Source organism: Rhea pennata, chromosome 4, assembly GCF_028389875.1.
Source record: "Rhea pennata isolate bPtePen1 chromosome 4, bPtePen1.pri, whole genome shotgun sequence".
Classification (NCBI taxonomy): domain Eukaryota; kingdom Metazoa; phylum Chordata; class Aves; order Rheiformes; family Rheidae; genus Rhea; species Rhea pennata.
This window is the reverse complement of record NC_084666.1, coordinates 65810260-65825553: the sequence shown is the minus strand read 5'-3', so window position 1 is coordinate 65825553 and position 15294 is coordinate 65810260. Positions and strand designations below refer to the sequence as shown.

The following is a 15294-nucleotide window of genomic DNA, read 5'->3' as shown; positions in this document are numbered from 1 at the left end:
CTCTGTCACTCAGAGAGCAGATATTCAAATACATTAAAAGATAGAAACTGATAGATAAAATAGAAAGGAAAATATTTGTTTTTGGTGCCTTTTCTTGTGTATTCTCCACTCTGTATGTTAATTTGTCTGTGCTATGTATCGGTTTCAGAGCGAGAAAGAGAAATCATTCGTCAGGCAGCAGTACAGCAGACTAAAGAAATGGATCTCAGTGTGGTGCGTCTTATGTTTACAGCCTTTCTCCCTGACAGCAATGGTAGTTTCACCCGGAAACTTGATCCTGTTATATCAGATGCAATATATGACAGCAGTAAGTATATTTGACTTAAGTTACCTTTTAAATACAGAGTAAGCTTCTGTACCTAGGAACATGACGTGCAGAAATTGTTATACATAGACTCATGTAGCCCTGCTGCTTACGTGTTGACTTGGTCAGTAAGGAGTAAGTAGCCGCTGGGTAACTGGCCCCATGTCTATCCAAGTATGCACAGTTTTATCCTGATCTCTAATAGTTAGATCCTGATATAAGCCCTAAAACTTTAATTTGCTGTTAGCATTTTTAATAGTGCCACCATTATTACGAGGATTCTGGAAATTCTTGTTATTCATAAGAAGTGATTGATTTTTTTCAGAGGTTTTTTTTTTGTTGTTCTTTTCAGTTCTATTGACAGAGTCATATCAACAAGTTGTGAGAAAAAATTATTTTAATGTTTGCAGAGAATTTGACACCTTTTAGTTTTCTTGTCCTTGTTTTGTGAGATTTGCACAATTAGATTCTCAATTTTTCTCCCCTGTTAGTATTTATATGCACCTGTTTAAATCCTTCTGTTTACCTCTTCTCTAAGTGAATCTTTTCACTTTATCTGAGCTTCTTCCATTGTGCTTTTGGATCATACTTCCTGGTCTTACTGGCACCCTTTCTACTGCTCAAATGTTTCTATGTTTCTATGTTTCTACCTGTTGCTGCAGGTTACCAGGTTGCTGACAGTCATTCCCTAATGATTCAGAAGCATTTTTTTTCTTTTTTCTTTTTTCTCCTTGTGCAACAGTCATGTCAGTATCATAACTTTTTAAGGGCAAAATCTGGATTAAAAGATACTAAATGCAGTTGCTCTAAAGCTACTATAGTCTTTGGCTTGCTGTTAGTTGGGGAAAGTCATGTTGTAGCATAGCCATTTTTACATACATTCAGTGAGTGAAGAGCCATGATATCTACTATTCTTACGGAACATGTAACCTGTATTTTCTGGATAAGAAAGCTCAATTTTTTCATCTGGAGGCTGAAGTGATTTACCAAGTAGTGTCTTTAAGGATTTCCCTCCCCCCCTCCTTCCCCTTAGTAACCCTTAAAGATTTGATTCGTTTTCATTACTGTAACTTGCACCTATGTAATGGTAGAGACTGCTGGTAAAGCAGAGAGGAAGACAGTCTCAACAGGGGTGGAGTCTGTATCAGACCATCCTGAAAAAATGTTGATTTTATCCTACTCTTTTGTAAATCTGAGTGTCAAAATGTTCCCCTCGCCTAAGGGGAAGAATACAAGGGAAAATTTGTGTGCATGTTTTTGCTGATTAAATTGCTACACAACTGTCAGTTATGGGTTTCCAAACACCCAAGATGAATTTTTGTTAATTCCAAAAGTGCTTTCTAATTTTTTAGGTTTTTTTTGTTGTTGTTGTTGTTGTTGCTTTTTTAAACACTCCTTATTGGCACTGTTCAAATCTTCCACAGAGTAGACACAACGATGGTAGCGTAAGTGTCTATTATATGGCTGCTTTTACTGATCAGATAATAGTTCTGTCTCGAGGACCTATATCAGTTGACCCCTCTGCGAAGAGGGTCACCTGGAGGTGGGCTTTTTGATCACAGATCAAGATTGTTGATCAAGTCAGTATCAGTGTGGAGTGTTGAATGCAATTCACTGCTGCTTTGCTTTACTTGCATAGAAATTGTGCTGAAATGGCCAAGGCCTTATTTTATAGCTCGTGTTCATGATTCAGGCAGAGTTTAGCGCGTACGAGATTATATCTTTCATGTGAAAAACTACTGGTTCATCCAATGGTTGGATGAACCAATCCATGGGTCTTAAGAGAGAGAGAGAGAAAGAAAAGGAAAAAAGAGACCAAAAAGACCTAGACAAATTTGAGTAGGTTGTATTGGAGGGTGGTTTTTGACATATTTCTGTGGGCTTTGTTGGGGAGGTGGGGTGGAGGATAATCTAAAACTGTAATAAAAGTAATCTTTCTTCTTGCCTTTTTTTTTTTTTTTTTAAATCTTTTCCTTTCAATAGAAGCTCCCAATGCTTCCAACTTAAAAATTGTAAGAATGGACAGAACAGCAGGGTGTGTAACAGGCGGGGAAGAGATCTACCTTCTCTGTGACAAGGTTCAGAAAGGTAAGAGTCCTGATGAGTGTTTCGAAGCTGCCCTGTTTTACTGGCATTGTGAGGCCCGCTAGTGTGTTTGTCTGGAGTACACGTGAAGCCTGCTGTGCTGCCCTGGTATTTTCCCACTCTGATAGCACAGCAGGACCTGAGCTCTCAGCCTTTCTGAAAGTCAGGCTAATAGTCCAGAAGTTGAGTAAAAGAAAATAGTCTCCTCCAAAGTAAATTCAGCTTGTGACACCCTGCAGGGTGTCCTTCTAAAATTTCTGCCCTTGCCCATGATCTGCTTTTGGAGGTGGTGGGTCCTGTGCAAGTTTTGACCCCACTACTTAACACCTGCTCTGAGTTGTTATAAAGTTTCTGATTTGTTATTAAGTTCCTCTATTAATGCCTAATTGGAACTGTATGTGCTCAGCACTGCAGCTAATAACTTCATTTTTATATACAGGCTAGTGGTAGAGGGTAACCTGTTACTTCCCACAGACTCACCATAGTAATCTCTGCTCATGGCTATGAATGTTGCAGTGTTGGGCTCTAAGTGTGGTTTGGATGCTTTGTTTCTGAATGGGAAGATACTGGTTATAGTGGCTATTCGTAGTATTTGGGCTGAACTGAAACAAAAGAAATGGGAGTGAGGTGAATCCTTTGCATTTATTTTTCAGGCTGTAGGTGATAGCTAGGACCCTCTGGCATAGGCTGGGTGTTGGAGAGAGCACCTGGTTCTCCCGTGTTCAAAATGAGCCCCAGTACGTGTTGTTACAAGTGAGCTGATATTTTCTGTTAATATGGGCTGTCCTTTTCCAGCTCTCTTCCTTGCCATGGCCTTCTATCACAGGGAAGAAAGCAAGCTTCAGCAGCTTTGAAAAAACTACTGTGTATACCCACTGCTTTCAGAAGGGCCTAGATTAAACATAACTTTTGTATGTAAAATAAATAAATAAAGGTCTGACTCAGTGGAAGCCCCGAGGTGGGGTTTCCCCACAGCCAGCGTGGGGTTTCCCCTGACCTCACTGCTACCAGAAACCTCCTGCCTGAAGGAACTGGTGCATGCAGGACAGCAGGACTGGAACTGGCGGTTTGTAGTCTTGAGACTCACAGGTGGTGAATCAGAGGAAGCAGCTGGCCTGCTCCAAAAGCCTGTCCTGCTTTGGACGCCAGAGACACAATAGGTTTGGGGCAGTTTTCTCCCCGGGAGTGCTGAGGAAGGAACATGCTGGCGAGATCTTTCCCAACCTCCTTTTTTTAAAAAAAAAAAAAAAAGGTATAAACATATATATAAATATATAAGTTTGCTGAGTGGGACAGAAGCCAAATTTCATGTTTATGCTGCGGCCTATGCTTTGCCGGGGGCAAGGGATCGTTGCCGACGTGCCATGCACTCAGGCCTTTGCTGTGAGCCGCAGCTCTGAAGTGGCTCTCTGCCAGCAGCAAGCGGAACTTGAACTGTGGCACTTCAGGTTTTGCTACAGTTTTTTGAACTGAAACTGCTGGAAGAGAGGGGGTGGTTTCTACATTTTATGCTTCAAGTTCTCTCCTCCCTACAAATATGCTCCAAATAAAGCTCCTCTGGAATGTTTCCTAGCCCTAGAATAGGAAGAGGTGGTGAACCTAATTCTCCTTTTACTGCTTGGTAAACAGAGCAACTTCAGTGAAGTCATTAGCAGGAGGCTGATCTAAAATTGATGTCAAAACAGGGTTATTTGCAATATTTCCATGAGATGGATAAATATGATTCATGTATTATTCACGTAACATATTTTCACCCAGCTAAAAAGTAACCACGTTGATCTTAATCTGAAATAAACTTACACAAATACATACCCCAAGATATTGTTTCTTTTGCTCTTTGCAGATGATATTCAGATACGCTTCTATGAAGAGGATGAGAGTGGTGGTATGTGGGAAGGCTTTGGAGATTTTTCTCCTACAGATGTACATAGACAGGTTAGTGACAGAGCACTTGTTATTTGTTAATGATTTTCTGTCTCTGTAAACTAGGATTCTAATATATTTAGTAAATTAGATGAAAGCCTCTATAAGCCAAAACTTATTTCTTCAGTCATTGTCTTTTGTTGGCTACTTTCTAATAATGATATAGTCCTGGGTGTTCTTTAAAGATGTATGCAAGGTAACTAGGAAGATCTAAAATCCAGCCCTAGGAAATAGGGAGAAAGGTCCCTTGCTTTAATGTTCACCAGTGTAAATTGGGATAAAAAAAAAAACTTTGAGCTCCTGTGAAGACACTGAAAAAGCCATGGAATCGATGCTAAGTGAGATGGAGGGAAACAATACAGTACTAATACACATGATGTGCTGATACTCTACATGGCAATTCTGTCTTTTCCAAAAGGCTTTAGGACTCTTAACTCAAAAGTACAGCTGAGAGCCATGTGGGATTTTATTGTTGCCACAACCTTTTGCAAATAATGTTTGCATTGCTAGCAATGAACCAGCTCCTGCAAAATACACAAATGTAGATGTAAAGTAATGTCATGTTGCAAAAACCACTCTCCATAGCAAATGTGCTGATCATAGTTTCCTTTATAGTTTGCTATTGTGTTCAAAACACCCAAGTACAGAGACGTCAATATCACGAAGCCAGCATCTGTATTTGTACAACTACGGCGGAAATCTGATCTAGAAACAAGTGAACCAAAGCCTTTTCTGTACTACCCGGAAATCAAAGGTAACTAATTAAGTCTGTTTTATAGATTTGAAACAAAAAATGAAGGCTGTCTATGAATATTAAGATAATAAGATAGGACATATGTCAGGAGAGGGCTTTTTTGTAGTTATTTGTAGCAAATAGGGTATCTACCTCCTCATTTTGTGCAGAGATGGTATGAAAACTGGTAGCTCTGTAATGTTTCCTACATGCAAACATGCCTGTTTGTACAGCAGATGGCACTCTCTTCCTCTGAATATTGGTAGAATAATAGCTGAGGACATTTTGCTGTTGATACTTTCAGATGAAACCTTAAATCAGAAAGTGTTTGGTATCTGGTGGAAAAAGTGCGTATGTGGCAGTTCTCTCCTTTTACCATCCCACCTCGCTTTTTCACTGACGTTTTAGAATTTTCCAGTTGCTTGTACTAATTAAATAAGCCCAAGACACTTTTTGCAAGGGCAAGGAAAGTGCTGTTTCAATCTTCTATGTTAAAATGCTAGTCACTTAGCTGAAGTAGAAGTGTTGCCATGAGACCTGCTTCCTGCACTGTTAGTGAAAAGAAACTTCAGTTGATTGGTGCCCTTTAAAGTCTTCTCCATTTCAAGTGACTTTGACTGGCATGAATGACGGCAGCTGTCTTGTTTTTAAATATTAATAATGTTAATGATAAGGAACTGCCTTGAGGCCCAAGTCAGAATTCGTTTTTCATTTTGTCAAGTGCAGTAGTTTTTCTGCTTATGGTTTACCTGCCTGCAACTTTTACTTCTAAGCTCTAATCTTGCAAGTATGTAGTACCTAACTTTGAGCTCTGTTGAAATCAATACCCTGTAAAACTCTCTAAAATACGGGTATATGAGTGGCAACGGATTGAAGAGAGCTGAGGAGTAGAAGTAAATCCATTTTACATTCAATACAATAAAATAGCAAGAAAGGATGCACTCTCAGGAACTTCTGGAGTTGCTAGAGCATTTCATATTGGTAATGGTTTCAGGAATCTCTTGCCCAAGTTTTGTGGAAAGTGAAGCCTACATCTGCAGAAAAAAGCTACCTAATTTGAAGCTAACTTCTTTTATGCCTCTTAATGGAGTAAAATTAATTCAATATTGTTGTTATGTGCATTTTTGCAAGCCCTACACCACTTAATCATGAAATTAACTTTTAGGGACTGTGTATTTGCTGTGTTGCAAGTGTTCATGTGAACTTAGAAATGTGTACGTGGATTTTTTGTTTGTTTGTTTCTCTGACTAGATTGCTCTCTAGAGTTTTCTCTCCTCATCAGTGTGAGTATGCCTGGTGCATGCACACGTACATTCTCACAGATCATGTATGCCTGGAAATAATGCACTTGTACTTCTCGGTATTCTGTTCCACGTATTCTGTCTGGTTCGGTGCACTGACTGATGTGGCTGTGCATGAAATTTCTTTGTCATACATCTGTTGAAAACTACTGGATTGTTTATTGGGGGGAGAATATTTTGTTCTTTCCTTGAGAGTTTTGCTGGATTTTTAACCTCTGTAATGTTTGTATCCTTTTTTTGATAGCTCTTCTTATCATGACATTTTCACTTTCCCCGTCCACTTGGATGCTACTTTAAAATCTTTGTGTTTTGCTTTTCAGGGGGGCTGTGGATTTTTTTTTCTTACACTATAAAAGTATTTAGGTTGTTTTTTCTACTGTGGCTCAACATGGTTTGACAATATTACATCCTGCTTCAAAATAAGCTGTCTTTATTCTGGTCACCTTTCTGATAAATTAAGTAAACCATTTCAAGCAGATCCTGTTTTCACGGTTTTTCAGCATCTGTATTGTTGGAGATCAAAATGCCTTGTGATTAGCTGACCCTTTGATAAGGGTCCCTTTTTGAAGTATGTTTGCTTAGCAGAGGAACCTGGCTTATATTCCCCAAAGGCAAATATTTTTGAGCAGATGTGCAGTTCAGGACACACACTGCTGGTTTATGACTTGGCTTAGACTTTAAGAATTTTGGGGCCACTGGTTTCCAGGGCTCTGTCTGAGCACAGGGCACTTGATGTGACAGAAGAGATTGTGTGGGCCCGAGCGGTGCTGTCGGTCTGATCAAGGGCTTGGTACTAGCTTGTTTCACTTGGGAACATTCCACTGCTCCATTACATACAAAATTGTTTTTATATTTAGAGCTAAAAGACAGTTAGCTTTTCTACACTTTACATTTTCCCCTTTAAACTAGTAAACTTTAGTATTATAGTCTATTTGCATCCGTTTCTTTACATGGCCAGTGGTAAAAGTGACTCTTTTATCCATTGATTCCTTCCCAAAACCCAGATAAAGAAGAAGTGCAAAGGAAACGCCAGAAGCTCATGCCGAACTTCTCTGATGGCTATGGTGGAGGTGGTGGCACAGGAGGTGGTGGCATGTATGGAGGTGGCAGTGGCAGTGCTGGCTCCGGTAAGACAGTGTTTGGGGGGAAGAGAGGAAGTGATTCTGCTTTGAGAGCCTGCAAGACAGATGTTTATTCTTTTTATAAAAATGAGATGAGGAATTTGCCTGCTTATCAGTAGATGAAACTTGACTCTCCTGTCTTTATACCAGTGTTACTCACTCCTTTCAGTCAAGTTGCTCCTGGTTTTCTAAATATTTCGTCAGCTTCTTTGCCTTCTCACTTCCTATAAGGCTCTCTGATTTTTCTTCCTTGAAGGTTTAAGTCACAGATAACACCTCTCTAGCTGAGGGAGGCTGAGTCAGAAATGCCTCATACCTTCGCTTTGTTGTTCCCTAGGGCCTCAAAGGCACTGAAACTCATGAGACAGCTAAGTACCATCTTGGTGCTTAAAATTAAATATGATCTTACTTGTTTCTTGGACCGGGAGTGGAATTTAGCAATTTAACTCTGTTAATGGAAATAACTTTTAAAAATTGAGATGCCATTTAGTAAATTTTCTGCCATGATCTATCAATTGCATCCAGAGCATATCTGAGATGCAGTATCATGAAAGCATTGCTTTGATTTCTTGCAGCAAAGCATTAACAACCTGCACATCAGCAAACATCATCTGAACCATGACACCAATGCAGCCCTTTGTTAGAGGAGGTGACAGAGCAGCAGTTCTGAAATTGTTACATGCATCAGCAGTACGTCTGCTGCAAACACCAGAATACAAATCCATTGTAATCACACTGATTTGAAAGCATGGAGGCAGCGTGCAAAGTCTCACACTGAGTTTTAGATGAAGCATGCTAGTGATACTACATTTCTGAGGCCTTATCAGTGTTAGGATGGAGAAGGCCACTAGCCAAGCATCTAGAATTTCTTTGGATTTTTGAGGGACTGGTGGAGAGGCACCCTAATTCTGGAAAATGTTTTTCTAAATGCATGGGCTAAAGCACAAAGAAGTATATGGAAAATAAAATTCAGCTCTTTAGGCTCACCATTTTTCCAGATGGTGTTTTTTAGCTTTAGGGTATAATTCTATTAACTCTTTATCTTTCTTGTTTCTGTTATCTTTAGGATTCAGTTATCCTTCCTATGGATACTCTACATTTGGAGGGATGCATTTCCATCCTGGCACAACAAAGTCCAGTGCTGGAATGAAACATGGTAATGGTAAAAATGCCATTCTTGCAACAGTTAAACTGAATTTGACCATCTTAATTTTCCTCTACACTATTAGCTGAAGTGTCAGACAGGGTTAGCTAAGCATGCCATGGAGGGCTAGCTTTTCTTCTTGGAACCAGTCTCGTATCTGTGATTCATGTAGATTAATTTGCCCTGCTTCTCTTTAATTCTAACTCCAGGTTAAAAGCTGTGTGCACATTCCCTTTTGCAGTGACTGCTAACCTCCTAGAAACAGTGACCAAAACCCCTCGCTGCACTTGCAGTTTTAGTGCATGCTTCAGTCAACAGCCCTTTCACTTACTTGAGCATGCTGATTGCAGGGGTGGCCCAAGGACTAGCCTAGAGCAAGGTATTTTCATTTGTTCCCACTGTCTGGTACTACACAGTAGGCCAGAGAAAAAACGTATGTGGCAATGTAAAAGAGTGAGTTCCTGGTTTCCTAAAACACAAAAATTGTTTCACACCCAGTGGTTGGATAGTCTGTAGTTAATTTCAAAACTTCAGAGATGAATTTATTGTCAGAAAGACAAATGTAAATCTCAAAAATTCTGCTAGATTTCCTGGGAGTACTTCAGACTTGCATTGTTGTACCTTCTAAAGAGGTATACTTACTGTTCACAGCAGTATAAAAGTTTGTCTTTAAAGCAGAGGCTGGTAAAAACATTACTTTAGAGCAAGTTACAGTGCTCTGTCTGTCCCTGTGAATTGGCTTATTTATGATACGATATGATTCATGAGTGTTTAATGAGAACACCTATGTCAAGGCAAATTTTTGTATTGAGTCCCATAGGACTTGTTTATGGCTAGTTCTGCTTTATCACTTGCATAAAAAAAGCAATGGTATTGAAGGCTAACGGTATTTGTTTTTGTCTGAAGGACTATCAAATAGCATAGCTGAACAAGATAGAGAGAGCTCTGATACTCACAGTGAAAAATGGGATGTAAAACATGAGGTGAAAGTGGAAACTGTAGAGAGGATTGACTGCAGAGCCTCTGGTGACAACAAGGAGGAGGAGGAGGATGCTACTAATTCCTTTAAAGCTGAAGTAAATGAAGCAGATTACAGGTTGCAGGGTAAGTGAACAAATACATGTATTTAGAGTGGATCAGACTGCTATAGGGACAAAGCTGGTGAAAAAGACTGAAAACTCCATAAACATCTGCTCACTGTTTTTAAAGTACAATAATTCCTCCCTGTGGGAATACGAGGGATTCTGCTCCCCCAAATGCAGGGCTTCCTCTCCCTCCCCACCAAGTACATAAATCTGTAGGTAACCCTACACTCTGTGCTGTTAGCAGGGAGCAGAGCTTCTGCTTGCCATGCAAGCAGATGAGATGGCTCAGCCTACTGATCACTTTTAGCCATGCTTTACAAGCTGTGTAAGGTACTCTGACAGCAGTGGAGGTGCACGACCTACAATCGGCAATTGACAGTCTGTTTCCATGTAACAAATACACAATCAAATCGGCACCTTCAGATAGCAAAGCCTTTTATATGAGGAGCTGGTGAACAGAAGGGGAGGGAGACTGGAGCAGTCAGTCAGAATGTTTTAGCAGTAGAGTTGTAAAATATACAAAAGATACGAATCACCCTTTCCCGGGCAGTAAGACTTCCTGTTCCTGGATGTCTAGAGGCTATTGGTTTATTTTGTTTTGGTTTGTTTGTTTGTTTAAGAGTTGATGATATGGTTTCTAAAGGGTTTGAGTAACCATGCTTCCCATAAAATCAAACAAAAAATCAAACTACACAGACGTGGTACTGATAGGAACTGAGTGACAATGAATGTTTTGCTTGTTTGTGTATGTTGACAAGCGCTGTGCGATCTAGATCACTTCTGAGCAGAGCGTTGTTCCTTCCTTGGTCAGAAAGAGGTCATGTTATCTTTTGTTTATCAGCCCTGTGTGGCACTTGCTGTAACAGTGCTACAAACTGTGGCTTGGGAAAGCGAAGTTGGGTAGTTGAAGGGTTGTAATTGTGCTGCCTCCTGGGTATAACTACTTTAGATCTGAGAAATAGGTGGCGCTCTTGGGAAAAGCTGAAGAACTTACTGCTTGCCATTCTGGTTGTGATGAGTCCTGTGACTGCGTCAGAGAAATTCTTTTGCCGATAGGTAAAGAAATTTACCTATCCATTTAGCAGTTGCCAAAGAAGGGCTTAAATTGTTGACCTGGTTCCTGAGTAATGAACATTACAAGCAGGGGGTTCACTGTTTCAGGTTTTGGTGGGGTTTTTTTTGTTTTGTTTTAATCTATTGCAGTGGCATGAAAGGAGACAATCTCAGGCTCCAGTTCATAAGACAAGAGGTGCAGAATAACAGGATCCATGAAATGGCTGCTATGTAGGCTAAAGGGTGCTATTTTGCAGTTTTTTGAAGGATATCTTTTCCATGTGCTTACTATGGGAAACCAGTGAGATTCAGCCTCCAGTTTTTTTTGGACTTTTTTATTGTCTATAATGAAAAAAGGTTGAATTCTTTAAGGCCCCCTTACTCTGGATATATATGCTGAATATAACATCCATTTAAGTCTATTGTATAGTGTTAAGAGTTAAATAACATCTAAATGTATCAGCTTGGACATACGGGAACCAGTCTTCTATTGAACAGAACAATAAGCTTCCTCAGCAAGCCAAAGGCTTACAGAAATAATGTGCTAATGTTCACTAGGGATACGCTTCTAACTCAATCTAAATGCTTGGTTTTGTGTGGCAGGAAGTCCTGGGTATCCTTTCTCCATATGTGCTTTAAATGACAGTTCTGTTTTCCTTGTTTGCTCTTAGTAATTTCTAGCAAGGTTTTATAGAATCATGAAAGTCTTTAAAATACAGGCTGGTTTCAAGTGATACTGCTCCTCAGAATGATGACTGCGGTCTGAAAGTTCATCTGTTTCATTTTCACTAGTTTTTCACTGATACAGAACCACAAATGTATTGGCAGAATAGCTAGAGTGATTTTGTTCCACATACGCGTTATGCAAGTCTTTCCTCTCCTTTTGCCTCCCATGATAAATTCCACTTTTTGAAATCCCAGTGGTTGTATATTTTATAAACCTCAAAAGGAGATACTAGTGAGAGTAAACAGTGTATACATTGAAATGTTTTAAACAGATGAATAGATTCTCTGTGCTGCTGTTGTAAAGCAGGACAAAGTGCATGGTTTGGGTCACAGAGAAGGCACAAAGCCCTCCGTTTGTCCCATAGCTCTTCTGCAAGTGCACTGTTTGACAAGTCAGTCAGGGTCCTTGGACCTCAGTTTCCTCATGTGTAACTACTCAGAACGACACAGAAAGTTCTTTTTCTGTTCTGTGGACAAGATTCCTTAGGCATCATTCATATCTAAGCAAATCCAAATTTCTGCTCCTTTTGTTTCCTTACTCACAGTCATTAACGTGACTAATTCAGTGCCACTCAAACTAAATACTAACTTGTAGAGTTTGACTTTTCTGGGATTCCCGCTGTCTGAATGCTCAGCCTACACCTGGTTTTCCTTTTGAGGGACTCATTCTCTATATCCTTAGCCTCTTGGAAGCAATCAGCAACCTATATCACTGAATCAGTAAATAAAGCGTAGTGGTCTGTACTTCTTATTTCTATGAAAGCACAAACTCCTGTCGAAAGAAGGTGGTGGTGCAGGGGAAACAAATGGTAAAAAGCCTGTCAGGCTGCTTCTGATGGCTCGGCACGCTTCTGATGTTACTTCTGGATGTTGACTGGCCATTCATGGCAAGCTGATGAAGGCAGTAATTTGTGTTGCAGATGGTCTGTTCCTGGAGAAGGCCATGCAGCTTGCCAAGCGCCATGCCAATGCTCTCTTCGATTATGCTGTAACTGGAGATGTGAAGATGCTGTTGGCTGTTCAGCGTCATCTCACCGTTGTCCAGGATGATAATGGAGACAAGTAAGTTACTGCTGGCAAGGGCTGAAAAGTCATGTTTTTGATGGCTGCAGAGTGTAGTCAACCTGTTCTCTCTCCTGTGGGTGCTGCTTGTGGATTACAGCACTGCTCCAATCTAATATGATACCCTTTTGTTCTGCTTGGAGAGTTGCAATTTAGATATCTTTGTGTTATTCTTAGTAAGGTTTCTCAGGCCACAGGATTTATCGCGACAATACCTGTCAGAAAGTAATCTGGTTAATGAGAGTTTTGTCTAGCATGTTGCGAGTTTGTTTGCCTTTTTTACTTTAAATCTTTGCTGAGTGTGACGTCACGCTTGCACCGTGATATGCTCTTGGTGGGGAACCTCAGCTCTTTGCTGAAAGAGGGTCCCCTGCTCTCTGCTCCATGCAAGTTCTTAAGCCTTTATAGGGAGCTTTAAGTTGCAGGTGCACTGGCTGGAGGGTCTGCACTGGCTTTCCCCCACTCGCATCAAGTTCTTCACAGAGGACTTTGCTCGGCTCTAGTTTACGTCTGTGCTCTGCTGATGTCTTCCAGGAGATTGCAATGGGTGTTTGTGCCAGGGGAATCTGGCTTGGCTGCTGCTGTTTGCTTATCAGCCTTTTGATAATGTGAGCCAGAGTAGAAATCCATTTTGCTCCTCTAAGCAATGCAGATTCTGCGGGACTTCAAAGAATGAGATACAGTGAGGAACTGATTAATAATAGTTACGTAAAATGAAATTCAGTGGCTGTTAACACATGCAAGAATCATCTTTCCTGAATAAGCAAGTGACATTTCCACACTGTCACTTTATGGCTGTTAGGCTTTAAGTAGGCCCTGTGCAATCATTTGTTTTTCCTTAAATCACAATATTTTGTACAGTAGAAGCCATTTAGGCCTTCCGTCTCTAATTGCATGGAAAATTACAAACGACCAAAAAATGCTACCCTACTGTTCAGTTACTCTGTGAGAGGCTACTGCTTTTGCTCCAGTTTCTCTGAAAATTGGCCTCAGATTACTGATAAGTAGCATATACTAAGTAGTACAGAATCAGAGATAATTACCTGAGTTGCATTGCTTCCCAATTGGCAACATAATGTCTGCTTTGAGGAAAGCAGGAATATGAATGAGGCAGGAGCTAGCAATAAAATCTGCTAGCTCTTGGGACACTACTACTTCTGTGTTTAAAGAAAAAAAGTTGATCTCAGTTCCACCAAGTAGGACCTGCACCTAAATAGCAATAGTTTGCCCCTCATATTTGGACTTGGAGGGCACTTCAGCAAAGTCAAAACACTTCTGCTCGTGGTAAACAAGTTTTTTCTGGATCAAGAAGTACCTGCGAGCATGAGAGGCTCCAGTTGTTGTTGCCTCTCTTTTGTAAATCTCTGGTATGGATTTTGGTCTGTGAGTAGGTAATCCATATTCCCTATGACTATTTAACAAAACAAAGTCTTGGTGACTGTCTCCCAACTCTCTTGCAGGAACTGCTTATTAAAACAAATGAAAGAAAAACTCCACACAAGCGAAGAATCTTAAACTGGTTCCCCTAATTTTCACTTTAATCACTAAAATTATATGGCAAAAACTATCAAACTGTTGCTTAAGCCATTAAAGAATTTGTTTCTGTCAATAATTTTGCTTACCTTTCATTAAAGTAGTATGTAAGGACTGAAAATGCCTTTAATGCGACCGCTTGTCGTGTTTTATGGCATTGAGACAAAACGTATCAATCTGTGATCAGTGTATGTTACTGCACTCACTGTGGGTGCCCAGCAGCGCTGCTTGTTACGGCATTTGTAGCAGTAGCACAGCTGTCCGGAAATCCGAGGGTGTTACGGCACTCTGCCTCCAGGCAGGTGCTGAAATGCATTTTCAGAGTTGTTGATGCAGGGCTGTTTCAGAAATGGAGTTGATTGCTCTTTCTTGCTCCAGTCAACAGGTCTTTGCAGCATCATGCATAGTAATAAGGTACAATTAAAATATTTTCCACAGGAAAGAGATTTAAAGCTAGTAGGAGACAAAATTTATTTTTAAGGTGAGATTTGGAAATAAAATGTCAGCATGATAGAGCAGAATAAGCATCATCATCCAGAGAGCAGAGGAGCAGATCACTTATGGCGGTGGTAGAACTGAGCAGTACTGAAGAGCTGAAGGAGGAAAAGCACCACGGTACTGCCTGTTGCAGGGTTGTGACCAATAAAACAGGCCCTTTAAGCATGAGTTTGATGCAGATTTTTTTTTTTAATGTATCTTCTAGTTTTATGTGCTGTCGGTCTCAAGATGACTCTATGCTGCAAATGGCAAGAAACGTTTTTATTTTTCTGATAAAAACTGAGATCTGAGTATATTTAGACATTTCTGGAGCAGGATCCTTAAGAAATGCAACATGTGTCCTATGCTGAATTTGTGTGTCATCAGCAGTATATGCTAAAAAAGTCTAGAGTTAGTCAGCATCAGTTGAGAAAGTTTGGCAAGATGTTTCCAAACGAAGGGGATAATTTGGAAGGAAGCCCCAAGAGAGCATGACAAATGAAGCTGTTTTGGAGAGCGGTGATGAAGTTCACAACCTGCTTTGTTCCTGCTGTCATCTTGCAAGCACAGTTTTGCAGGTGGTGAAGGAACTGGCTCTGGAGAACATGGGCAAGGCTGTTTCATTGGTCTGAGAGCGGACATGGAGTGTCTTGCTGCGTGGAGTCACTCGTGTCCGAAAACTGTTTTTTCCTTTGGCGTGATGTGCCTGGGTCCTGCTGCAAATCCTGTGGCTCTTAATCACCAGGC

The 15294-nt window shown here is 40.4% G+C and overlaps 2 protein-coding genes across 3 annotated transcripts in view; one reads left to right on the top strand and one right to left on the bottom strand.

Moving 5' to 3' along the window:
* The window catches only part of MANBA (mannosidase beta), a 186409-nt gene that overhangs the window by 109043 nt on the left and 62072 nt on the right, over positions 1-15294 (bottom strand). The gene's annotated exons all lie outside the window — the stretch shown is intronic.
* The window catches only part of NFKB1 (nuclear factor kappa B subunit 1), a 59425-nt gene that overhangs the window by 34369 nt on the left and 9762 nt on the right, over positions 1-15294 (top strand). For both annotated transcript variants that reach the window (XM_062574166.1, XM_062574165.1), the window contains exons 8-15: positions 149-307; positions 2288-2392; positions 4233-4324; positions 4928-5066; positions 7351-7473; positions 8534-8623; positions 9518-9715; positions 12396-12537. In XM_062574166.1, the coding sequence (XP_062430150.1) occupies positions 149-307; positions 2288-2392; positions 4233-4324; positions 4928-5066; positions 7351-7473; positions 8534-8623; positions 9518-9715; positions 12396-12537 (1048 nt within the window). The remainder of the gene's footprint in view (positions 1-148; positions 308-2287; positions 2393-4232; positions 4325-4927; positions 5067-7350; positions 7474-8533; positions 8624-9517; positions 9716-12395; positions 12538-15294) is intronic.